The sequence below is a fragment of the Mercenaria mercenaria genome, chromosome 13 (genome assembly GCF_021730395.1).
Source record: "Mercenaria mercenaria strain notata chromosome 13, MADL_Memer_1, whole genome shotgun sequence".
NCBI classification, from domain to species: Eukaryota; Metazoa; Mollusca; class Bivalvia; order Venerida; family Veneridae; genus Mercenaria; species Mercenaria mercenaria.
The window spans coordinates 44,313,569-44,340,630 of NC_069373.1; the positions used below are offsets into that span (position 1 = coordinate 44,313,569).

A 27,062-nucleotide genomic window follows, 5' to 3' on the forward strand; every position below is an offset into this window, starting at 1 on the left:
GCATTTGATTTTATTGCAAAAATAGTCATTATTATACTTTTTCTTCGTTACATATTATTCAAACTCTTTGAACTTATCATATAATGTAAATAATTTTCTAACATGTCCCACAGGTATACTGTTTCTCCAGTATCAAAACTGCATGGCAATATGCTATATAGATATGAAATGAGATATGTGACTGGTCAGCAATAACAAACTGATGTCTATAATCTACTGTACGGACCATGTGGTACCAATTAACGGATGGCCCTTATTAATTAGATTTATCATAATCTTCTCAGTACCATGAAATCCTGATTTAATGCTGGAAAGGGATATTTTCAGGAACATTGTACCTTGTGCATAGGACTGAACACAGTCTAGATAAATCAGACAAGTTATTTTCCAAATTTAAGCATTTTATTCCCACTTTCTTTATTAAAGCCTCCATGTTGTATGTTATAATATTATGTTGTAGAAACTATTTAATACTTGAAATTTTTTAAATGTTGCTTGCCTGCTTTAAGGTTTCGATGGAGGCCTTGAGAAAGAAAAATCAAACAACACCAAATCATAGAAAGAAAGAGTTGTTTGACATGAAAATTGAACAGCATGTAAAACATGTATATTACTTTACGAAACAAGTGTCAGTATACTGATATAAACATTGAATTCCGGAAAAGGGCTGCCTAAAGGGGCTCCACTTCCGGACAGTTAAACGCCTTTAAAAACTCACCATTTTCAAAGAACTGTTACACACGTTTGTTTTGATGCATTTGCAATAGCGTGCGAGTGGTGAAATTTCACGTAACAAGGTGGAACATAGTTTTCAACAATTGTTTATCTTTTTTTTCTTTACAAATGGCATTCATTTTCAAAGGGAGACAACTTTTTCTCAAAGATTACTTAAAATAATCGAAAAAAGTTGTTTCCCTTTGAAAATGAATGCCATTTGTACTTAAAATAATCGGGAACAGTTGTCTCCCTTTGAAAATGAATGCCATTTGTAAAGAAATAAAGATAAACAATTGCTGAAAACTGTGTTCCACCTTGTTATGCGAAATTTCACCACTCGCACGCTATTGCAAATGCATCAAAACGAACATGTGTAACTGTTCTTTGAAAATGCTGAGTTTTTAAAGGCGTTTAACTGTCCGGAAGTGGAGCCCCTTTAGGCAGCCCTTTTCCGGAATTCAATGTTTATATCGGTATACTGACACTTGTTTCGTAAAGTAATATACATGTTTTACATGCTGTTCAATTTTCATGTCAAACAACTCTTTCTTTCTATGATTTGGTGTTGTTTGATTTTTGTTTCTCAAGGCCTCCATCGAAACCTTAAACATATATATAGCTTGCTAATAAATAGAGACTAAACACGCCTGGCATTGTACTCTGTTTCTGGTGTTGGTGTGATTATATATAGTGTAGTGTAGTATTGTTGTCACATCCTATGCATATTGTGTTTCTGACCTTTTAACCCTTAGCACGCTAAGTTTCTAAAATGGACAGGTCCATCATTCAATTTGGGCAATACCATTTATCATTCGAAGGGGTGTTCACTCAAAATATACTGACTGAATAGTGAACAGTGCAGACCATGATCAGTCTGCACGGATGTGCAGGCTGATCTAGGTCTGCACTGGTCGCAAAGGCAAAACCAATCGGTTGTACCATTGTAAGGGTTAAGGAAGACGGAAATAACTTTTCACTTTTTTCTTTTATGATTTCTCCATTTTTCATTTATGCTCGACATGGGCCATTTTTCACTATACATGCCAGACAGTCCCAAGCCTGTTAAGTGTGAGGGGTCTCTTAAAAGTTACTGAACTCCATATCTGGCTACAACTTTGAAAGTAATTTGAGGTAGACTTTAAGATTTAAATTGCGAATTTTAAAAACAATCAGCAAAGGTACTACATTCAAACTTACACATACTTCTTCTTTAATAGTTCAAGATTTTGTAATATTACTCAATTTCAAATGTTTTAAATATTAAAAGTAATTGGTCCATACATGGAGTTCAGTACCCTTGCAGGGCTTCCATTATGATTCAATTCCATGGAGTCAGGACTGCCTAACATTCATATTATAGAGTCCCTCTTAAATTTTCTTGGAGTCCTACATATTTTCACTTTGTAGTTACCTTCAATACCATCATCACCATCATCATCATAATCATTACTATCATCACCATACTAATTGGTTCAGAACAGTGCATAAAGTAACAGAATTTAGAGAAAAGGACCACTAGATTGATTAGAAAACATCTTATTTAACAAAAAATATTTTATTGTTTTTTTTTTAAATTTATAGCAACAGTCAGCATTTTATTAAAATCACCAGACTTACTGTTGTTCAGCTACAAAACGAAAATCCACTTAAAAAAATCTGAAGTACATTTTACTTGGAGTAGAATTATGTCAAATTACGTCATTCACCTTGCAATACCCAACCAGTTAACTTTTATCCCACATCGAACAAAATCAATAAAGGAAAATTTTGCCGACACTCCTTTTGATGTCAGCTGCCATGTGCTGGTCGAAATGTGTCAAAGATATCAGTTTTTAATAGGTCAGGAGACAAATTGAATGGTTTTTTTTTCTTCTTAAAATACTGTAAAAGGATTTATCATTGATGAAAATCCGAAGAAAGTAGCAAATTTATTACCGGTCGGAAAAAATGTATTAATTTAAACTGGATGTGAAATGTCATTTGCTAAAATATAGTTACTTGCTGAGGCTTTTGTGCTGAAATTACCGATATATTTTCCACAATTAAGTTACTTTGTCTTCCGACTTAGGAGCTTGTTTCACCAATTTAATCCAAGCCTTTTGTTGTCTGCAATTAACGCCTTCTAAACAGTCCTTTGCATGCGCTGTGATATTTATTGTAGGTTAATAGACACTGTTTTATTTTCCACCACGGAAAGTAGATGCAAGCGTCGGTGAAAATAAAAAAAAAATCGCAATTTTGAATTTTATTTTTATTTGGATTTTGGAGAATTAGGACCCGGCGCTCCCGTAACCCAAGTTATTAAAAAACTCTGGCCTAAAGATAGAAACATACTACAAGAAATATTTCGCTAACTTTTTTTGACAATTTAAGGCCTCAATAGAAAATCATTATAAATTGGAAATTTATCTTTTTTATTGCAGCTCATATGTCCGGTGTATGCTGAAGCATTCGTTTATTAATTATTAAACTGGCGAAAATTATTATTTTGCCACTCAAGTGACTGGCATGTCCCGGGTTGAGTGAAATGAGTTGGCCCATAGTTTTATCTGCTTTAGACAATGGAGTCAGTGATTCAGGACCTGGTATTTCCTGTAGACTGTCTATTTGAAGTTTGAAGATCTAGGCCATATTAATTTAATTCAAATAAAGTTTCATTTGATAGTAAAGCTATGGTAGTGATGACTTCATGCAGTAATTTAGACTTACAAACTATGGTTGTGATGATTTCTTGCAGTAATTTAGACTTACAAAGTCCATTGAGATCAAGTTATTTTTAATAAAACTTATTTCTTTCTTCATAATAATACTGATATTTTCTAAGAATACCCTTTTCTCATTTGGCTAATTTTAGATAAGATTAAGGCTTAGAATTAGGCTTTGAGAAACAAAAATCAAACAACACAAATCATAGAAAGAAAGAGTTGTTGGTCATGAAAAATGAACAGCATGTAAAACATGTATATTACTTTATGAAACAAGTGTCAGTATACTGATATAAACATTGAATTCCGAAAAAGGACTGCCTAAAGGGGCCCCGCTTCCTGACAGTCAAACGCCTTTAAAAACTCACCATTTTCAAAGAACTGTTACACATGTTCGTTTTGATGCATTTGCAATAGCGTGCGAGTGGTGAAATTTCACATAACAAGGTGGAACACAGTTTTCAGCAATTGTTTATCTTCATTTCTTTACAAATGGCATTCATTTTCAAAGGGAGACAACTTTTTCCGAATATTTTAAGTACAAATGGCATTTATTTTCAAAGGGAGACAACTTTTTCTGAATATTTTAAGTATCAGTCGAGAAAAAGTTTTTTCCCTTTGAAAACAATGCTATTTGTAAAGAAATAAAGATAAAGAATTGCTGAAAACTGTGTTCCACTTTGTTTTGTGAAATTTCACTACTTGCACGCTAATGCAAATGCATCAAAACGAACATGTGTAACAGTTCTTTGAAAATGGTGAGTTTTTAAAGGTGTTTGACTATCCGGAAGTGGGGCCCCTTTAGGCAGTCCTTTTCCGGAATTCAATGTTCATATCAGTATACTGACACTTGGTTCGTAAAGTAATATACATGTTTTACGTGCTGTTCAATTTTCATGTTAAACAACTCTTTCTTTCTATGATTTGGTGTTGTTTGATTTTTGTTTCTCAAAGCCTAATTCTAAACCTTAAGAGATATATATATATATATTTTTTTCAGAAAATGCAATTTGGGAGGATTTTATGGCAGAGATATTTATTTTTAAGGACTCTTATGTCAGTCTAGCAGTAATTATTCAGATGGGCTCCTTCTTTGACATCTAATATGAAGGAAGATCCCAGGTGCACCTTCAGATACTATTTCAGGCACAGGGGGAACTTTGATAGAATCACTTAACTCCAGTTTACACAAGCAATTAAACCCTATTAATCATTTCTGAGAAGTTGAAAAGTATTTTTTGTGGGTTTTGATAGGTATAAGCCACATTTGGACTTCTTGCAAATCAAAGAACACGTTGGGACTTATTGCAAAGTATCCATGACCCATGTTAGCCAGTATCATGATTTGCAAGAAGTCCCAATATGGTTTATACCTGTATAGAGGCTTAATAACAATAAAAGAAATTGTTCTTTGCTTCATATAAATTCAGCTACTTCAGAACAATTTTTTTTTAATTTCTAGATTTTTGCTCCGTCATAGACCTATTTTCCACGAGATATCCATACATTTGCTTCAGGAAAACGAAAAAAAAAAGAGGTGTTGAATAGTATGCAGTGCAATGCAAGTCAACTGAAGTCGGGTACCCCCATATTGCCGCATTTCAGAAAGTGGTCCGCAGAATAAACACCCTACTTTTGTTTTCAAGTAAACAACTCAAAAACATGAGAATATCAGCATGAAAAGTGTCCTATTTTATGTAAAATTCATTCCACGAGTGAAATAATGCCTATTTAGCTCCCAATTTATGTGCAAATGCGGGAAAAATGGAAAAATTAGGATCTATTTATTAGGGACTTCTTCCGACTACACCACAGAAGCACATTTTTGACAGAATTACTGCAATATAACCCAGATGTGTATGATAGCATTTAATGCTTATGTCTATATTATAACAGTACCCTTACAGAAGAAAAAGGCCTGCTGCGTACTCTTGCTGTGTACATACAGCGTATATGATGTGTACTGAAATCAAGGGCTTTAAATAGTACGCAGGATATACACCGCACATACACCGATAGTACGTTTGTAGTACACTTTTGACATGCAAATGAGCTCTGCCGCGTACTACTTGCTGCGTACATGCTGTGGACTACATAGTACACAGGATGTACGCTGGAGGAATTTATTATGCGGGAAATAGTACGCAGCATGTACGCGGCACATACACTTTTCACATGCAAATGAGCCTGCGGTGTACTACCCCTGCGGCGTACATGCTGTGTACTCCTGCGGCGTACATGCTGTGTACTCCTGCGGTGTACATTCTGTGTACTCCTGGCCCGAGTCCTGTGGCGTACATGCTGTGTACTCCTGCTGCATACATGCTGTGTACTCTTGTGGCGAAGCTGCTGTGATAATGTAAATTCCTTACCCCACCAACTTTCTTATGCAAATGCTGATCATTTGGACAGAAAAAAACAGAAAAAAGATAAGTGACAATCATGCATCAATAAGTATTTACCCTTACCAAAATAATGTAGATTGATGTTATCAAATAAATAAGTATGCTTTTCTTCATCCACTTTTCAATGAAATAAATCAATTTTTGTAGCATGTAATTTGGTAAACATCTGAAGAAAATGGCGTAACTGCATCAAGGGGAAACAACTTTAATGCAACTAAATATAAGTGTTATAAAGTTCGAAGTACTGCGGTGTACATGCAGTGTACTATTTTCTTGTACAAGTCCCTCCTGCGTACATGCAGTGTACTCCTTAAATTTTCAGAGTCTGTGCTGCGTACTTGAAGTGTACTAGTGACCTCCTGCATACATGCTGTGTACACGTCGAAATAGTACGCGGCATGCGGTGTATGTAAAATGTACTCCTCTGGCGTACTACTGTGTTCGCGGCATATACACAGCAAATACGCAGCATGTACGCCACAGAGGCTTGCTTCTGTAAGGGATTGCACATAAAATCTCGAGAAAAGGAGAAAGTGTCCTCAGTATAATAACACCAATGTTGTTTGTATGAAAATAAACATATTTTTCTTTCCATAATTTTTTAGATAGGCGATATATGACTTCTTTGTGTTGATTCGCTGTAAAACCCAACTCATTCACTTTCCATATAAAATCTATAGTGACTGTAAAGATTCTGCGTTGTTGTCTGTCCTTGTCCAATAACAGTGTGTGTGACCATGAGACGTCATCAGGTGTTGTTGTTTGTTATGTTATTGTCTACGTTTAATGCAAATTGTCTAGGTTTGATGCAAATTTTATCGGGAAAGTCTGTATTTGAACAAATATTAAGAACAAACAAAGGAGCATTTCACTACTTGCTACCATTGCAGCCCGACACAGAATTCGTATTAGCTTTGGTAAATTCAAGAATATACTTCTAATAAATTTCTTTAAATTTATATTTTACTTAGGATAAACGGTGTGTCTTAAAATATTTTAGGATTATCTCCTAGCAACAGAAATTATATCTGTCTTCAATATCTTTTTAAAGGTAAGTTTTCATTTGTTTTCTTTCTTCAACGTTCCATATTATTGGCTAAAGTAATTTTGTTCTTTGTTTTGCAGGAATTCAACACTTAAGGTTCAGGAAAATGTTATCTTTTTATTAAACCTGCTGGTTAATATATTTTAATATTAAAGTTGTCAAGCTGATTTTCAATAAAGATTAAACTTGTTTAGCATTCAAAATAACATCTTACTTGAAAATAATTTCAGTGGCAAAAGATAAATAATTATGAAATTAGAGACAAAATACCTTTTAGCCAGTAACAGTCTATTTAATATAATAAAATATAATTATTTAACATGAAATAAATTTGCATGCCTGATTAAAATGACACCATGAAGAATGAAATGATATCAGCTTTGCAAAAAAACAGTGTGTAGGCATAGGGGCATGCCCCTAAAAAAAAAAAAATTCGACATAATGCTGCGTGGGCATTCTTTGGCATATTTTAATGCATAGTGTATGCCCTTAAATTCCTGAAATTTCCTTCTGTCTTCTTTAAAAAGAGTTCAAATGAAAAATACAAAAAAAAAAATAAAATAATAAAAAGAAATAAAAAATCAAAAGAAGTTCCTTTAAAAAAAGCTACTCTCTCTCTCTCTCTCTCTCTCTAAATTCCTTAATTTTCATTTTTACCAGACTTGGACTTGTTACAATATACCTATTAATTTAAACGTGTTATTAAATGACATCAAAAATGTGTGTAAAAGTACCAAATATTTTTTTTATTTCTTCCTGTACCAAATGCTTTTGGAATGTACATAATAATTTTAGCACTTTGTTCATCTGGCATAGACAGGCCTTTCATTGTTTCATTGAGGCCCTGGCCTTTAAAATTTGTGATAATGGCTAACAGTCACTTTACTTTCTGTAAAAGATGACAGAGGATGAAATTTTGTGACCAAATCAATTTTTCTTCAGTGAATGTAAAATGATAATAATTACTAATAATATTGAGAATGATAATAATTGTTGTTATTATTATATAAACCACGGGTCTTTTAAAAACTGGAAAATTTTGTTTTATTGACAAACATCATTTGACAGTTTCATAATAATGAAAAAAGCCATACAATGGAAGGTGATCTAATATATACACTTAATACAAAAAAAATAAAATAATAATGCAATCACCATTATTGGAATATATCATGTTATAATGGGATAAATACTAATTATCATGGTTTATTATATGCCAAATGTTAGCTTCAACATTATAGGTCTGCCCGCCCGCTCAGCTCAGTAGGAAGAGCGTTGGTCTATGATCATCGCGGGGCCGTGAGTTCGATCCCCAGGCGGGGCATAATGTTCTCGGTAATGATTTGATAAAAGACATTGTGTCTGAAATCATTCGTCCTCCACCTCTGATTCAATTGGGGAAGTTGGCATTAATTGCGGAGAACATGTTTGTAATGGTACAGAATCAAGGAACACTGGTTAGGTTCACTGTCTGCCATTACATGACTGAAATACTGTTGAAAAACAGCGTTAAACCCAAAACAAACAAACAAACCAACAAAACATCATCGGTTGCATAAAGTGTACCTTTTTATGCTTTTAATGCACTGAGGTTTACTAGCGAAGACAAATGTTCTGTGAAATATTCAGACAGCAGTCAGAATAAAAATTTAGACATGTGGATCTCACATTTTTTCTTAAAAATCCATTTGGAATTTGTGCACAACTAAAACAAACATAACCAGATTTTTATTAAAATTCACTCTGAATAATGTCAAGACTTAAAAAAGCATCCTTTTTTAGGAGATTAAAGTTGTTAATTTAAACCAGATAGAACTAGAATAATTAAAAAAACAAATTCTTTTCTTCCAAAAACATGTTAAAATTGTAGAATATTTCTAAATAAACTTGAACAAAAACACTTGTTTTTCATTTTAGATAATAACAAAAAGTGCCAATATAAATAAAGTTTTCACTTAATATTTAAGTAAAAATTTGATGATAAGATAGATACATGTACGCTGTTCCCTCTTCTCATTTACTGGTACAGTTTTAAGGTAGACTGAATTATTGCAATGAACAATAAAACCATACTGTGAAAGGCATTAGCCCCAAACTGTGCTAATGAAAACAGAAGGGCTTTAACTAACCACATAAGACAGCTTGATGACTTCCTCGTGTTGGAAAGCCATCCAGCTGGCTTATGAAAGGTTGTTGGTTCTCGTCAGTAGCCGGCCTGTGATGAAATACGGTAATGCATGGAGGGGCTTTTGTTGGTGTGACGTTAAATCCAACAGCAAATAAAGTGTATATGCTTTCCTAAATGATTTTTTTCTCTTGTTGTATTTATTTTATGATATCTTGATTCTGTCTAACAGTTGTTTGAATTGTCAAATTGAATGAATGATACTTGTCCAAGCCCGCCCGATTAGCTCAGTAGGTAGAGCGTCGGTCTACGGATCGCGGGGTCGTGAGTTCGATCCTCGGGCGGGGCGTATGTTCTCCGTGACTATTTGATAAACGACATTGTGTCTGAAATCATTAGTCCTCCACCTCTGATTCATGTGGGGAAGTTGGCAGTTACTTGCGGAGAACAGGTTTGTACTGGTACAGAATCCAGGAACACTGGTTAGGTTAACTGCCCGCCGTTACATGACTGAAATACTGTTGAAAAATGGCGTTAAACCCAAAACAAACAAACAAAGATACTTGTCCAATCCTGGATTTTCCTGAAAATACATGGAAACACTTGTAACAAGTAATAATGACCCTATTTTTAAAAGAACCTTTTGACTTGAAGTAAAGTTTTAAAACCTATTTTTAGTGGAATTTCCATGTTTGTTTGTGTATTCTCCATATGTGTATTAACCTTTAGCCTGCTGCCAGCAAGAGGTTCTGCCTTTGCGACCAGTGCAGACCAAGATCAGCCTGCACACCCATGCAGGCTGATCATGGTCTGCACTGTTCGCTGTTTAATCAGTAAATTTTCAGTAAACACCCCTTCAAATGATAAATGGTACTGCCCAGACTGAATGATGGACCATTCCATTATAGAAATTTAGCAGGGTAAAGGTTAAGCACATTTCAGTTGTTACTTGTATTACTACATTTATGAATTAAGAATGCCAATATACTATAATTGTATTCTGTAGCAGTTTTTCAGCAATTATCCTTAACTATGACTTGACTGTTAGCAGTTAGCAAAATTGTGAAACTTTCATATCATGAATTATGCAGGAAGAAATACCTTTATGTCAAAAATCCTTCGGTTCATGATTCCCTCCAATATACCTTTATGAAGAAAAATGCTTTTAACAATATACTGCTTTCTATTTTCAGCAATACATGGTTTTACAGATATCCTAAAGCCAGACGGATTGTTCACTTAGTAATCAACCATGAAACTGATATTATATTGTGCTGTAAGTTGTGTTTATATAATTTATATATATATATACATGTATATATAAAATTTGATTAATGAACAATTATTAGAGAATGAACGTTATCAGTAACTATCAATTTGCATTCAATAAACATGTAGTCATTAGAAATTGGTGAATTAAAAAAGTATATAAACTAATGTTTAGAACACACAAATCTTTGTTTTTAAGTGGTCATTCCTGTTGTTTTCAGACAATATGATCACCACCTTATAACAAAACTTTGTGTTAAAAAGTTTGTCCAGAGCGATTCTCTCCTTAACTATGAAAGATGCTTTCTTCAAACTTTAAATTCTTTTAGAACACATTGAGGGGGAGTGCAGTACATGCAAACAATAACTCTAGACCACCCAATTTTTATTAGCTCGACTATTCGAAGAATAGTCTAGCTATTCTACTCACCCTGGCATCCGCGTCGGCGTCGGCATCGGCATCGGCGTCACACCTTGGTTAAGTTTTTGCATGCAAGTACATACAGCTATCATTTAAAGGCATATAGCTTTGAAACTTATTTATTCTTTTTCTAGGTCAATTACCAACCTCACTGGGTCAAGTTCCATAACTCTAACATGTATTTTGAGCAAATTATGCCCCCTTTTGGACTTAGAAAATTCTGGTTAAAGTTTTACATGCAAGTTACTATCTCCAAAACTAATGCAGATATTGAATTGAAACTTCACATGTGTCTTCGGGGTTATAAAAATAGTTGATAGCACCAAGTCCCATAACTCTGATCTTCATTTTGGCCAAATTATGCCCCCTTTTGTACTTAGAAAATTTTGGTTAAAGTTTTGCGTGCAAGTACATACAGCTATTACTAAAAGGCATATAGATTTGAAACTTATTTTTTCTTTTTCTAGATCAATTACCCACCTCACTGGGTCAAGTCCCATAACTCTGACATGTATTTTGGCCTAATTATGCCCCCTTTTGGACTTAGAAAATTCTGGTTAAAGTTTTGTGTGCAAGTACATACAGCTATTACTAAAAGGCATATTGATTTGAAACTTATTTTTTCTTTTTCTAGATCAATTACCTACCTCACTGGGCCAAGTCCCATAACTCTGACATGTATTTTGAGCAAATTATGCCCCCTTTTGGACTTAGAAAATCCTGGTTAAAGTTTTACATGCAAGTTACTATCTCCAAAACTAATGCAGATATTAAATTGAAACTTCACATGTGTCTTCGGGGTTATAAAACTAGTTGATAGAATCAAGTCCCATAACTCTGACATGTATTTTGGGCAAATTATGCCCCCATTTGGACTTAGAAAATCCTGGTTAAAGTTTTGCGTGCAAGTACATACAGCTATTACCAAAAGGCATATAGCTTTGAAACTTATTTATTCTTTTTCTAGGTCAGTTACCAACCTCACTGGGTCAAGTTCCATAACTCTTAACATGTATTTTGAGCAAATTATGCCCCCTTTTGGACTTAGAAAATCCTGGTTAAAGTTTTACATGCAAGTTACTATCTCCAAAACTAATGCAGATATGGAATTGAAACTTAACATGTTTCGGGGTTATTAAACTAGTTGATAGCATCAAGTCCCATAACACTGATATGCATTTTGAGCAAATTATGTCCCGTTTCGAACTTAAAACTCTTTTGGTATTTAACATTTTGGGTAATAATTTCCTGCTTCTGTGACAATATTTCGAATAGTCGAGCTTGGCTGTCTTACGGACAGCTCTTGTTATCTCCCTTGTATGAAAGATTGTCCTGAGAATAACTTGCAAACCATATAAAGGATTGACTTATACTTAACACATTTATTAAGGTCTTTGAGAGGAAGTGCAATAAATAAGAACCATAACTGTATGACCCTGTTTTTGAATTGCTCCCCCACTCTCCATTTCTGATATTTGTTTCGAGGAGCACCCATTAGTGTTACTGATTACCTTGTCTTATGATTATTTCAGTTAGAAATGAGGTAAGCAAACCAAACCAGCTAAATAGGAAGTTTTAAAGCGAATTATGTTTTTGATTGCAGTTTAGTTAGCGTGTGTCAAAGTTGTGCTTACTAAATATAGGAAATGGTTTTCGATCAATAATTTGGCTAACAGTGAAAAATTGCAAGTAAACTCTGTAAAATCGGTAGCTTTCATTATGTCCAAAATTAAGCTGCATGCAAGTGCTTATTCTCTGCAGACAATGCATTTATAAGGGTAAAACTTTATCATAAATTATGGGGAATACCATTTACCTGAAATTTGCTTGTTCTGTTTGCTTCGTATATTGTTATTTATATTTCAGGTTATATTCTTAGCATGTGCTTTCACCTGTCTCACAGGACCTGAGAGTGTTGCAAATGCCAAGCCCATTCCTGGATGTGCTTCAAACACAGAGGTATATTTCTACAATATGCTTAGTGAATGAAGTTCTTACATTGTCAATTGGTGTTTTGTACTCAAATAAATGACTTATCGAATTCTAAGAATATATTAAAACCTCAGAAATATTTTCAGCCATTCACCACTGACTAACTAAGACACCTTATTTTAAATAATATATTAATTTATTACATGATTCAAATGTGCTAATATCTCTTGTATATGTTATACTTCAGTGTCCACAAGGAAGAAGAATTTCTAGGTAAGTACCAACATGTGCATTCTCTTTGATGAATCTGATTTTGTTGCTTGTTACAAGCCTTGTTGCCAGACTTCTAAAGTCTGTTCACTAGCTCCTTATTTCAAACAAATAAGTTTGTAAAATTTAAGAAAATTTAAAGAAATAATTATTTCCTGTTCCAGACACAACATGTTAAAGTGAGAAAAATATATTAATTTTAATGAGGCAAATATTTCATTTATCATGACCTTTTTTGTTATGTGAAATGGCCTTGTTTCAGTTATCATTTACTATTTGCATCTTAACCCTTACCCTGCTAAATTACTGACTTAAGGGCAAACAGTGTAGATCATGGTCAGACTGCATGGATGTGCAGGCTGATCATGATCTACACTGGTCGTAAAGGCAGAATCAGTCGTGTCCAGCATGATTAGGGTTCAGATGTAAGTGGATGTTTTCATGTTATTTTATGTTCAGACGTTGGTCTGTCAGTCTTGCTAATCCCAAAATATTTTTGCATGGAATAATCTGATTTAAATTTTATGTTAAGGAGGTAGGTTACCTTCATATTTGTATGTGCGCATGTCCAACCGGAAGCTAACGTGACGATTTACGACGACGTTTACGATAAACTAAATGTGTTTGTATATTCATTCTCCTGAAAACAAATCATGAACTTGGTTTAATAATGCAGAAATAATGAATAAATTGCCGCAGAAACGCTTCAAAACAATGTTGCCTTAAAATGACGTCATTGGCGTCATGACGTTATGTGTCAGTTACCGCGCAAAATTAATAGCTTTTATCTTGAAAGTACGTAATTCTGTACATTTTCTTTATTTTAACTATTTTCAAATAATCATTATTTGCTGAAATATTTTTTATGAGTCTTTTGCTCTGAATTATAATCAATATTTTGCTTCTTTTATGTAGTTATATTGAAATGTTATGCGGAATGTAAGAAAATGGATGATGGCAACCAATGTTATTTGGAATATAGTTGGGTGAGAGGTTACTTGTTACGGCCATTTTCAAATAAAAAGTCTAGCAGTTTGATTTGTAATACCTATTTTTCAGGTTCCATTGATAATTTGTTACTTACATACTAAAACTAAGATCTAAAATTGTTCAAATTTCAGTAGAAAATTGTGGTTTCTTGAATTGAATCGATGTTACCATGGAAACAAAGCCCGTGACCTATGTATCTAAATGTAAAATTCAATAGCGTTGACACTGGTCTATTTAAGAAACACAGCTTCGGCTTTTTATTTTCATTTCAACAATATCCATGAGAATAATAGCAGCAGGCTGACGCTTTTTCCATGAAAAATGGCAGACGAGGGGCACTGCTGTACGTATTCTAAGCTGTGAAATTTGTTTGAATAAATGCAAATAACACGAAAATGTAACCTATGTTAGAAATAATATGTTTTAAAGCTACATCAACTAGAAAGATAATCTTATTCAATATTTTTTTAAGGAAATTACGACAAACAGCAAGATATAAGATATTTTAAACATCTCTGTTGCCATGGTTACTTTAAAATTTAAGAAAAATAGGGTACCATGTAAAGCTCTTGGTATTTTGCTAATAATATTACCCAAATATTTCATTTTGGGCATTAACAGAATGGCACTGAAGCCGTCGAAAACCCCTATTTTTATACATTGTTGTTTAAAAATGAGAGAAAATGCATTACCATGGAAACACGAGCCCCGCGACATATACATTTTAAGCTTACATTAGAAAGATAACATGCATACCAGTTAAATTATCAATTATGCAGATTTCTACGGATATCAATGAAACTAAAATACACTGAAAAGTGTTAAATATCCGTATTTTCCTTCTTCTTTCAATATGAAATACCTTTGGAGGGTCATGTTCTTCAAACCTGGATAAAAATTGAACTTGAAGGGACAGAGACAAACGAAATTGAGATTGTAGCAGTTAAAACTTCATATTACACGAAATACAAAAACATGCTGCGGTTCAACTAATTTGAATTTACCCTTGTAACAAGGTATCCTACCTCCTTAAACTAAAATTAATGTATGTAGAAAATGACAGTTTGCTCAAACAACTTTTTATATGCAAATGTTTCACAGACATGTGCAGGGTCAGCCTGAGCCACGAAGTGAATCAAGCAACTCGGACTCGGCCGATGATTCATCAGACTTAAACCCAGGTCAAGGTTCATCAGACTCAAACTCAGGCAATGGTTCATCAGACTCAGACTCTGGTAAAGGTTCATCAGACTCAGACTCAGGCAAAGGTTCATCAGACTCAAACTCATGTAAAGATTCATCAGACTCAAACTCAGGTAAAGATCCATCAGACTCAAACTCAGGTAAAGATCCATCAGACTCAGACTCAAGTAAAGATTCATTAGACTCAAACTCATGTAAAGATTCATCTGACTCAAACTCAGGCAAAGATTCATCAGACTCAAACTCAGGTAAAGATCCATCAGACTCAAACTCAGGTAAAAGTTCGTCAGAGTCAGACTCCGGTAAAAGTTCATCAGACTCAAACCCAGGTAAAGGTTCATCAGACTCAAACTCGGGTTAAAGTTTATCAGACTCAAACTCTGGTAAAAGTTCATCAGACTCAAACTCAGGTAAAGGTTTCATCAGACTCAAACCCAGGTAAAGGTTCATCAGACTCTAACTCGGGTAAAGGTTTTTTCAGACTCGGACTCAGGTAAAAGTTTATCAGACTCAAACCATGGTAATGGTTCATCAGACTCAAACTAAGGTAAAGGTTCATCAGACTCAAACTCAGGTAAAAGTTCATCAGACTCAAACCCAGGTAAAGGTTCATCAGACTCAAACCAAGGTAAATGTTTATCAGATTCAAACTCGGGTAAAGGGTCATCAGACTCAAACTGAGGTAAAGGTTCATCAGACTCAAACCAAGGTAAATGTTTATCAAATTCAAACTCGGGTAAAGGTTCATCAGACTCAAACTCAGGTAAAGGTTCATCAGACTCAAACCAAGGCTATCGTTCATCAAACTCAAACTCAGGTAAAGGGTCATCAGACTTAAACCAAGGTAATGGTTCACCAGACTCAAACCAAGGTAAATGTTTATCAGATTCAAACTCGGGTAAAGGGTCATCAGACTCAAACTGAGGTAAAGGTTCATCAGACTCAAACCAAGGCTATCGTTCATCAAACTCAAACTCAGGTAAAGGGTCATCAGACTCAAACTGAGGTAAAGGGTCATCAGACTTAAACCAAGGTAATGGTTCACCAGACTCAAACCAAGGTAAATGTTTATCAAATTCAAACTCGGGTAAAGGTTCATCAGACTCAAACTCAGGTAAAGGTTCATCAGACTCAAACCAAGGCTATCGTTCATCAAACTCAAACTCAGGTAAAGGGTCATTAGACTTAAACCAAGGTAATGGTTCACCAGACTCAAACTCAGGTAAAGGGTCATCAGACTCAAACTCAGGTAAAGGTTCATCAGACTCAAACTCAGGTAAAGGTATCAGACTCAAACTCAGGTAAAGGGTCATCAGACTTAAACCAAGGTAATGGTTCATCAGACTCAAACTCAGGTAAAGGGTCATCAGACTCAAACTCAGGTAAAGGTTCATCAAACTCAGACCAAGGTAAAGGTTTATCAATCTCAGATAAAGGTACATCAGACTCAAACTATCGGTTCTACTGATATGTCTTGCTTCGTGACCTGAAGGGAAGTGGATAAAATTTGTGAGTGAAGATTTAGTCTGAAAAGAAGTTTTGTCCTCTCAAATGTTTCTCTACTGATTTTCTATCAAGACTTTTCTTCAAATTGCTCCTTTTCATTTCAAAATAGATAACAGAGAACAAGATCAATTTTCCCTACATATTTATAGTGGAGACCTTTAGAAATTTATTTTGATGTTATTTCACAAAATGCCTCTTTGTTCCTTTGGTGACACTTTACCAAGTGTTATCATGTTATCATATTATAATGATTCATCCAAATTTATTGCCATTAAAGAAGATAGTCACTTTCGGTAAATTTTTAAGTAGCAGTAAATTTAAATTTCTCTGTATTTGTTTATAATGATCACTTGCAAAATCTTCTCTGAAACTGCAAGTTTGATGTAGGAGTTTCTTCATTGGGTAGTTCTATACCCATAGTGTTAACTCCATTTTTACATTGCTGCTCTTAGCATTGCTAAATATTTTTATGGAAGCATTAAGACAAATATGTAGAAATAACTTTGAAAGTATTTGTACTTTTATGTTACAATCTGCTGACTGGATCTTGATACTTGATTTGATTGTAAGAGCTGTGTCTAATGTCTTTGTAAAAGTGAACAGATTGGCTTAAAATTTACATTTGTAAAAGTGAACAGATTGGCTTAAAATTTACATCCAACATGATATTTTGTTGTTTTTTTTCCTCATTTAAATATGCTGTATGTATTCAAGGAAATAACAAACTACAAGTAGTTAGGAGTTGATAAAAATCGCTCTTCCGAAAGAATGATGTATTAACATATTTCTGTAATACAGAATTAGACAGGTGTAGTACAGACCCTTGTAAGAATAATGGTACATGTGTAGAGGGTGCAGACAATTACACATGCAGTTGTGCTGATGGTTTCAGAGGCAGAAACTGTGAAGGTATTTCTACTTTTCCATAGCATTTTATTGCTGGCTAGGTCTAGATATTGGTGTTATTGTAAGAATTGCGTCTAATGTCTTCATAAACAGTAAACATATTCGCTTGAAATTTACATCTAACATGATGATTTGTTTCTTTCCTCATATAATTTGCTGTAAGTGTAAAATCAAGGTAATAATGAAATACAGAAATACTTGGGAATTTATAAAAATTCATAAATCACTATCCCAGAAGAATCCATTAATTATATTTCTACAATACAGAATTGGACAGATGTAGCACAGGCCCTTGTAAGAATAATGGTACATGTGTAGAGGGTGCAGACAATTACACATGCAGTTGTACTGATGGTTTCAGAGGCAGAAACTGTGAAGGTATTTCTACATTTCAATAACATTTTATTGCTGGCTAGGTCTAGATACTTCATATTATGGTAAGAATTGTGTCTAATGTTTTCATAAACATTAAACATATTCGCTTGAAATTTACATCTAACAAGATATATTTTTCTTTCCTCAAATAATTTGCTGTAAGTGTAAAATAAAGGTAATAACAAAATACAGAAATACTTGGGAATTTATAAAAATCCATAAATCACTATTCCAGAAGAATCCATTAATAATATTTCTACAATACATATTTACTGTAGCAGCTGAACCATGTTTACAGGGATATATCTTCATATTTACTGTAGCAGCAGAACCATGTTTACAGGGATATAATAGGGTTATTATAACAGTAGCTTGATCTGGAATGCAGTATTCGGCTCGAGTGGATTTTGCCAGATCGGATCTCACGAGGCGCGCAAGCGCCGAGTGTGATCCGACCTTGCAAAATCAACGAGAGCCGAATACAAAGTCCCAGATCTAGCTACTGTTATAATGACCCTTTTATTATATACCTTTACCATTTTGATTCTTGTTTTGTTCTTGAACGAAATCTTCAATATTTATCGATATTAAATGGAACTGAGTGAAGTTTTTATGTGCGCTATTTATAGAAATGTGTCGGATCATGCATATTAATGAAAATAGTCCGGCAGCATACAATACGGAAGGTACAATACGGAATTTAAAAGGTACAATACGGAATTTTTGTCTGTCTGTTCATATTTGATTGTGAAATACAAGCCGATTTTTTACAGAATTTATATAGGTATATAATAAATCTCCATATTTACAGAAGCAGCTGAACCAGGTTTATAGTCATGCATATCCATATTTATAGAAGCAGCTGAACTATGTTTACAGGGATATATCTCCATATTTACAGAGGCAGCTGAACCAGGTTTATAGTCATGCATATCCATATTTACAGAAGCAGCTGATTCATGTTTATAGTCATGCATACCTATATTTACAGAAGCAGCTGAACCATGTTTATAGTCATGCATATCCATATTTACAGAAGCAGCTGAACCAGGTTTATAGACGTGCATATCTATATTTACAGAAGCAGCTGAACCAGGTTAATAGTCATGCATATCTATATTTACAGAAGCAGCTGAACCATGTTTTAGTCATGCATATCCATATTTACAGAAGCAGCTGAACCAGATTTATAGTCATGCATATCCATATTTACAGAAGCAGCAGAACCAGGATTATAGTCATGGATTTCCATATTTACAGAAGCAGCTGAACCATGTTGACAGGGATACATCTCCATATTTACTGTAGAGGCTGAACCATGTTTACAGAAGCAGCTGAACCAGGTTTACTGGGATATTTCTCAAGTTTACAGGGAGACATCTCCATATTTACAGAGGCAGCTGAACCAGGTTAATAGTCATGCATATCTATATTTACAGAAGCAGCTGAACCAGGTTAATAGTCATGCATATCTATATTTACAGAAGCAGCTGAACCATGTTTTAGTCATGCATATCCATATTTACAGAAGCAGCTGAACCAGATTTATAGTCATGCATATCCATATTTACAGAAGCAGCAGAACCAGGATTATAGTCATGGATTTCCATATTTACAGAAGCAGCTGAACCATGTTGACAGGGATACATCTCCATATTTACTGTAGAGGCTGAACCATGTTTACAGAAGCAGCTGAACCAGGTTTACTGGGATATTTCTCAAGTTTACAGGGAGACATCTCCATATTTACAGAGGCAGCTGAACCGGGTTTAGTCATGCATATTTATATTTACAGAAGCAGCTGAACCATGTTTATAGGGGTGCATCTCCATATTTACAGAAGCAGCTGAACCATGTTTACAGGGATACATCTCCATATTTACAGAAGCAGCTGAACCATGTTTTCAGGGATACATCTCCATGTTTTCAGAAGCAGCTGAACCATGTTTATAGGAATATATCTCCATATTTACAGAAGCAGCTGAACCTGGTTTACAGGGATAAATCTCATGTTTACAGGGAGACATGTCCATATTTACAGAGGCAGCTGAAGGTTTATAGTCATGCATATTTTACAGAATCAGCTGAACCATGTTTACAGGCATACATATCCATATTTACAGAAGCAGCCATGTTTACAGGGATGCATATCCATATTTACAGAAGCAGCTTAACCCTGTTTACAGGGATGCATATCCATATTTACAGAAGCAGCTTAACCATGTTTACAGGGATGCATCTCCATATTTACAGAAGCAGCTTAACCAATAACCATGTTTACAGGGATGCATATCCATATTTACAGAAGCAGCTGAACCATGTTTACAGGATGGATCTGTCCTTATTCACAGTTTCCAGAGCAGTTAAACTATGTCTACTGGGACAAATCTTTATGTTTTTTTTTCTTTATTTACAGAAGCAGTACCTGTTGCGTCATGTCAAGAAGGATGGTTCTTTTTCAGTGGTAGCTGTTATTATCTTAGTGACATGGATTTAGATTGGCTATCTGCTGTTGTATGTTATCATTTTTCACATATATACTTAACTATTTCACAATCTCCGTAACAAGTTAAATGCACAAAATTCTATCATATTAAACTATAAATAATTGTTCCAAAAATGTTTCATGTTTTTATGACTTGATTCATTTAATACAAATGATTGATTCATAAAAAATTATTTTTACCTGTTCTATTAGAATATTGTGTAAGTTCTGAAAACTATGGATATCGAATGACAGACAAATGGACACTGACAGTGTTAAAACTATATCCATAAGATCTTGTCAGCGGATATATATATATATTTATCTCCAAAACATGGCATTTTCAATTTGACTGTTATCTTTAGAACATGTGGAAAACTTAACTTTTAGCCATAATACATAGTCATCTTTTTCATATTATACAAACTATAGGCTTCTTTATTTACGATTTTCAGTAAAACTAAGCATGGCTAAACTCACAACAAAGTTAAAGTTGAAAGTAAAAGAATATTTTTTTAAAGTATATAAAACTTGTATATCATATCGATTGCAGTAGAGATTTCACTACTTGGTATAATTCCAAAATTCATTGACCATGAAAATTGTTGTAGCGTGGGAAATTTGCCTTACATTAAATATCATTTACAACTAATGACATTATGTTTCAGCACCATTTGACATGTTTTAAAAAGAGAAAAGAATCGTTAAGATGTCTCAATAAAGTTTAAGGAAAACGGATAACTTGTTGATTACTTACAAGCGTTATATATATAAACACCCAAATATCAAAAGGCTATTGGCTCTGCCTCTGGTTCTGAGCGCATCCCCTACAGTGCTGGCTTCTCCGCACATATATGAAACCTGTCAGTAAATCACTTATAAATGTTATACAGTAAAGACATTTTTTTCAAAAAGATCGGAATGGTAACTTTTAAATCTTTAATTTGTGTAAATTAATGCTAAGTATATAGAAACATAACCAGTTTTGGTTTGAGCTGGTCCTGCCTCCCAACTTGCAAAAGTCCTCACATCAAGAACTACTTTCACTCTGCAAATCGACCTGTATACTAAAAAAGTGGTTATTTCTAATGGAACTACATTGTTTAAATTTGTTACAGAATTAAATCATCAACACATCGTTTTTTGTGCAGTTCCTGTAATCATTAGCACCACCTCAGAAGTATTATTTGTTCTTTTTTTCATCTCATTTGAAGAGAGAGAGAGAGTCAGTGTTTACAGGCCATGTGAATGGTATTCAGAGTTTCAATGAAATGAAAATTCATCTGAATAAGAAAATTACAATGAAAAAAAAAATTACATAAAATCATGTAATGAATAATATAAAATTTTCAAAGTTTATCAAATTTATAACTTTAATATTGACAGGCTGCCTGCAATGAAACCGGTGCATATCTTACAGAAATCCAGACTCAAGCAGAACTGGATTTTTTTACTACGATACCTGATTTCAGTAAGTAAAACAGACTAATTGCTGTTTTAAATAGTATTTGCTACAGCTGTCATTTGGTTGGGAATGTAATAAAATGACTCGGGGAGGGTTGTATGTGTATGTGGCGGGAGATAAATAAGTTTCGTACTGTTCATTTGGGACATGCAGAGTGTATCTCATTTACTGAGACTTCTTTGATCTGCAGATGTATATACAATATAAAAAGTCTAGGTTTTGAATACTGACAATTATCAAAATTGGTTCTGACAAATGATTTGTGTTTACCTCGCTTAATAATCCTTGGTTTTAGCCCAACTGAACGTAAAGTGCTCGAGGTAAGGTTATTATGACTCTCTACCATAAGTGTAACATGTTGGACTTGTGAAACTACAGTGAACACCTTCATCCATTATGACATTCTCTCGATGATATAAATTGTAGAATGTAGACCTTTCATTAAAATAACATAGTATAGTAATCAGGGCTCCGGAAATTTTGATAACTCAATCGGTCCGAAACGAAAATCCTGACATCGGCGCTACCCCACCCACCGCATTCCCAATATTACATATTTTGTAAAACGTGATAGAGTAAAGAAATAAGCATGTCATGCATTAAAACTGAGTTACCGGTCACTGCGAGTTACCATACAATGAAGACAGTTATTCAGTGTTATGTGTGATCGTTACTTTGTTTAAATTTCGATGTTTTTCCAAGAAAATGCAAGGATAAAATTGCCGAGGCATTGACAACGCGTACGTAACTAGTCTAAAAGCCAACGCACGTGACTTTCGTACCGTACACATGGCAGATACTTTGTGATGTTTCCTCATTCTTTGACGGAATTCTATAAAATACAATGCGTCAAAGTGAATTACACGATACATATTCTCTGCTAAACAGCCTCAGTATTTTAAGAATACTCTGCCGCGGACCGAATGTGTACGTTATGTGAACGCTGAGATCGAATTTCCCGCATGCATAGTACCAAAATGTCACGTGGGTTGGCCACTGATATTTCATTTCACTTACGTTGTACTTCAATAAGCAACTACATTTTATAAAGTTATGTTCTCTTCTGATGTAAACAAAATTTCATTTTGAAACGTTTTTAGCTCGACTATTCATAGAATAGTAGAGCTATTGGACTCGCCCATGCGTCGGCGTCCGCGTCCCGATTTGGTTAAGTTTTTGTATGTAAGCTGGTATCTCAGCAACCACTTGTGGGAATGGATTGAAACTTCACACACTTATTCACTGTGATAAACTGACTTACATTGCACAGGTTCCATAACTCTATTTTGCTTTTTTACAAAATTATGCCCCTTTTTTGACTTAGAAATTTTTGGTTAAGGTTTTGTATGTAATCTGGTATCTCAGCAACCACTTGTGGGAATGGATTGAAACTTCACACACTTATTCACTGTGATAAACTGACTTACATTGCACAGGTTCCATAACTTTATTTTGCTTTTTTACAAAATTATGCCCCTTTTTCGACTTAGACATTTTTGGTTAAGGTTTTGTATGTAAGCTGGTATCTCAGTACTCACTAATTGGAATGGATTGAAACTTCACACACTTGTTCACTGTCATGATCTGACATACACAAAGCAGGTTCCATAACTCTGTTTTGCTTTTTTACAAAATTATGCCCCTTTTTTCAACTTAGAATTTTTTGGTTAAGGTTTTGTATGTAAGCTGGTATCTCAGTATCCACTAATGGGAAAGGATTGAAACTTCACACACTTGTTCACTGTCATGATATGACATGCAGTGCAAAGGGTCAATAACTCAACTTTGCATTTTACAAAATTATGCCCCTTTTTAAACTTAGGAGTTTTGGGTTAAATTCTTATATGTAAGCTGGTATCTCAGTACCCACTAATGGGAATGGATTGAAACTTCACACACCTGTCCACTGTCATGAGCTGATAAGCACTACGCAGGTTCCATAACCCTATTTTGCTTTTTTTAAATTATGCCCCTTTTTCGACTTTCGTATTCATTCAGTCGACAAGGCTGTTGAATAGTCGAGCGTTGCTGTCCTCCGACAGCTCTTGTTTAAAGACCGATTTGATAAACAGCGCCACTCCGGTTCTCTCTATCATTCGTGTTTGCCAGTCCATTGTTTTCATTTTCTTTTTTTGTACAGTCGGGTTGCAAAGAAGATTTTCCACACTTGTTTCAACTGGAGCCCCAACAAATGAATCATGTAATTTTTTCAAATATATTAAATAATAAAAATTATTTTTATCGGTTTCCGTGTGATGTCTCATTAAATCAAAGACCTATAATGCACAATTATAACTCTTTGATTAAATGCAGTGACCCTTTGTTTTTTACCGCGATCAAACATAGCCTTTTGTAATAAACCATCCATCAGATTCTAGATAAAAGGAGTGGATCCCCGTTGAAATGATTTGGATCCAGTCAGAAACATTTGGAAACCAGTCAAAAATGTTTAATACATTGCAGTCGGCTGTCTGCAAACATTAAAGGATGTGCCACGCGAGCACGGATTGCGTCACGTGCTAATTACGGACCGATTATCAAAGTGACCATCAGACCGTTTGACACGTTTATTGATTATCTGAGGGTGCGACCAACAATTTCCTGCTTGGCAGGTGATCGTGTATTGAGATATCAGACCGAAATTTATACTTTTCTCCATTTTTACAGGACCGATTTTTTTCGTTTTTTCACTTCACGAATCGGTCTGAAAAGTCAAAAATCGGTCCAAAACCGACAAACCGGCAAATTTCCGAAGCCCTGATAGTAATAGAAAAATAGGAAATCAGTCGTGTGCAGTGATATCTAAATTTGATTACAAAGTAAAATATCTGCTTTCTCTTAATTACTGCAATAATGATAAGCATTAAGATTATATTTTGTAGATTTTAAGATTATTATCTGATTGAATTTTGAAGATGAGTTTGTTTGGATTGGACTGAACGATAGGAAGATCGAGGGCGAATTTGTTTGGCATAAATCAGGGGACCCAGTGTCTTTCATCAGTCCGCAATATTATTTCCGCGGCAGCTTTCCAGATTGGGACTGTGTTGCCTTTGAGGTCAATTCCAATTTTTGGGTAGATGGCAGTTGTAACATGGAACTTTTATATATCTGTGAAAAGGAATCTATGTGTGAGTCCTAGAAATGTTTAAACCTTGCTAATTAGTTTTGACAGGTAACTTGTATTTGATATGTCAGGCCCATCAGTTGTTTCTGAAGGTGGTCAAAATAGCTATAGATCTGACTCAACAGAATCATATGCAGTACATGTTTATATTAATACAGACTGTTTAAAACATTGTTTCATACTTTTATTATGCCCCCGGCATCATGCGGGAGGCATATAGTGATTGTCCTGTCCGTCTGTCCGTACGAGGTTAACCAAATGGGACCGTTTCGTCTAGTATCTATACCCCTTACTAGAATGACTTGATACTAATGCAGATGTAACCTGTGAACATTCCTCATCTTCAGACATCACCTGACCTCAGTTTGACCTTGACATTGACCTCATTTTGGACTTAGGTTTCTTTATATGGGCCACCTTTTGGTTAACCAAATGGGACCGTTTCGTCTAGCATCAATACCGCTTACAAGAATGAATTGATACTAATACAGATGTAAACTGTGACCATTCCTCATCTCAAACATCACCTAACCTCAGTTTGACCTTGACTTAGACCTCGTTTTGGACTTAGGTTGCTGTGTATCGACAAGGATGCCACAGGGGGCATCAAGCGTTTATTGAACACAGCTCCTTGTTGTAATATTAGATTTGTGCTAAAATTGCAAATTTTACAAGTGAAACATAATGTTATGTGAAAACCTAAATGCATGTACATTTATGTTTATTATAAATACATATAGAAATAACTTTTGAAATGGGTTTTTACCATTTTCTTTATAGATTAGCAGAGGAAGATGTCAACCTCGAAGGACAAAAACAGGAAAATTTGAAAGATTTTGATATGTCAGTGGACTAAAATATTTTTCTGGCATTTTGTAAATGGACTAAACATCTTTGTCGAAAGTTACTATGTATTCTTTTTAATTCGATGTAAATGAGATGTGAAACCAAAATTTGTAGTCCTGTTTGGCGCCATATAACCTATACTGTGCTGATGCGCCGTAAAACCCAAATAAACAAATAATATTTAATTTAAAAAAAATAGTTCAGCTCTTTATTCCATATTCTCAGTAATAAAAGCATTAAATAATAAAAATGATTGCCATTTGTTTTGAATAAAAATAATGTTATTGTAGATAAATAAAAAGGAAAGAGACAAATATTTACTTTGCTTGGACACATGTCAGTCAAGGTTCAAATGTTGACCATTATTTTTTGGAGACCAGTGTGAGCCCCAAGTAAGTTAGTCGAGCCAGATTAAACCATGTATGGCAATCAACGCTTATTGAATTCAGTATGTCAGTCAGTCAAGCCAGATTGAACCATGTATGACAATTAACTCGTATTGAATCCAGTATGTCAGTCAATCCACATTGAACCATGTGTGACATTCAGCTCGTATTGAATTCATTATGTCAGTCAAGCCAGATTGAAACATGTACATGTATGTTAATAAACTCATATTGAATCCAGTGTCAGTCAATCCATATTTAACCATCTATGACAATCAACTCTTATTGAATCCAGTATGTCAGTCAAGCCATATTGAACCATGTATGACAATTAACTTGTATTTAATTCATCATGTCAGTCAATCCACATTGAACCATGTATGACAGTCAACTCCTATTCAGTTTAATATGTCAGTCAATCCACGTCTAACAATGTATGACAATCAACTCCTATTGAATTCAGTATGTCAGTCAAGTCATACTGAACCATGTATGACAATTAACTTTTATTGAATTCATTATGTCAGTCAATCCACATTCACCTATGTATGGCATTCAACTCTTATAGAATTTAATGTCAGTCAGTCCACAATCCACAATGAGCCTCATGTGGTTCTGGGACAATCTGTGTATAAAAAGAATTGGAACCACTGCCTTACAGTTTTTATTTCGATGTAAATGAGATATGAAACCAAAATTTGTAGTCCTGTTTGGCGCCATATAACCTATACTGTGCTGGTGCGCCGTAAAACACAAATAAAGTAAAATAAATTAACAATCCACAGTGAACCATGTATGACAATTAACTCCTATTGAATTCATTATGTCAGTCAAGCCAGATTGAACCATGTATGACAATAAACTCATATTGAATCAACTATGTC

General features: G+C 34.5%; 1 protein-coding gene across 5 annotated transcripts in view; it reads left to right on the forward strand.

Moving 5' to 3' along the window:
• Positions 1–26,045, forward strand: part of LOC123529797 (sushi, nidogen and EGF-like domain-containing protein 1) — a 40,403-nt gene extending 14,358 nt beyond the window's left edge. Inside the window, exons 1-11 of one of the 5 annotated variants that reach the window (XM_053521673.1) lie at positions 6,202–6,878; positions 10,191–10,273; positions 12,554–12,646; positions 12,867–12,892; positions 14,981–15,060; positions 17,387–17,497; positions 17,762–17,872; positions 20,286–20,383; positions 21,741–21,825; positions 24,735–24,950; positions 25,727–26,045. In XM_053521673.1, the coding sequence (XP_053377648.1) occupies positions 10,250–10,273; positions 12,554–12,646; positions 12,867–12,892; positions 14,981–15,060; positions 17,387–17,497; positions 17,762–17,872; positions 20,286–20,383; positions 21,741–21,825; positions 24,735–24,950; positions 25,727–25,731 (849 nt within the window). In that variant the 5' untranslated portion in view covers positions 6,202–6,878; positions 10,191–10,249 and the 3' untranslated portion in view covers positions 25,732–26,045. Of the gene's footprint in view, positions 1–6,197; positions 6,879–10,190; positions 10,274–12,553; positions 12,647–12,866; positions 12,893–14,980; positions 15,196–17,386; positions 17,498–17,761; positions 17,873–20,285; positions 20,384–21,740; positions 21,826–24,734; positions 24,951–25,726 lie in introns of those variants that run through there. The other 4 variants (XM_053521671.1, XM_053521670.1, XM_053521672.1 and 1 more) reach the window with 4 other exon arrangements.
• Positions 26,046–27,062: the final 1,017 nt, after the last annotated feature.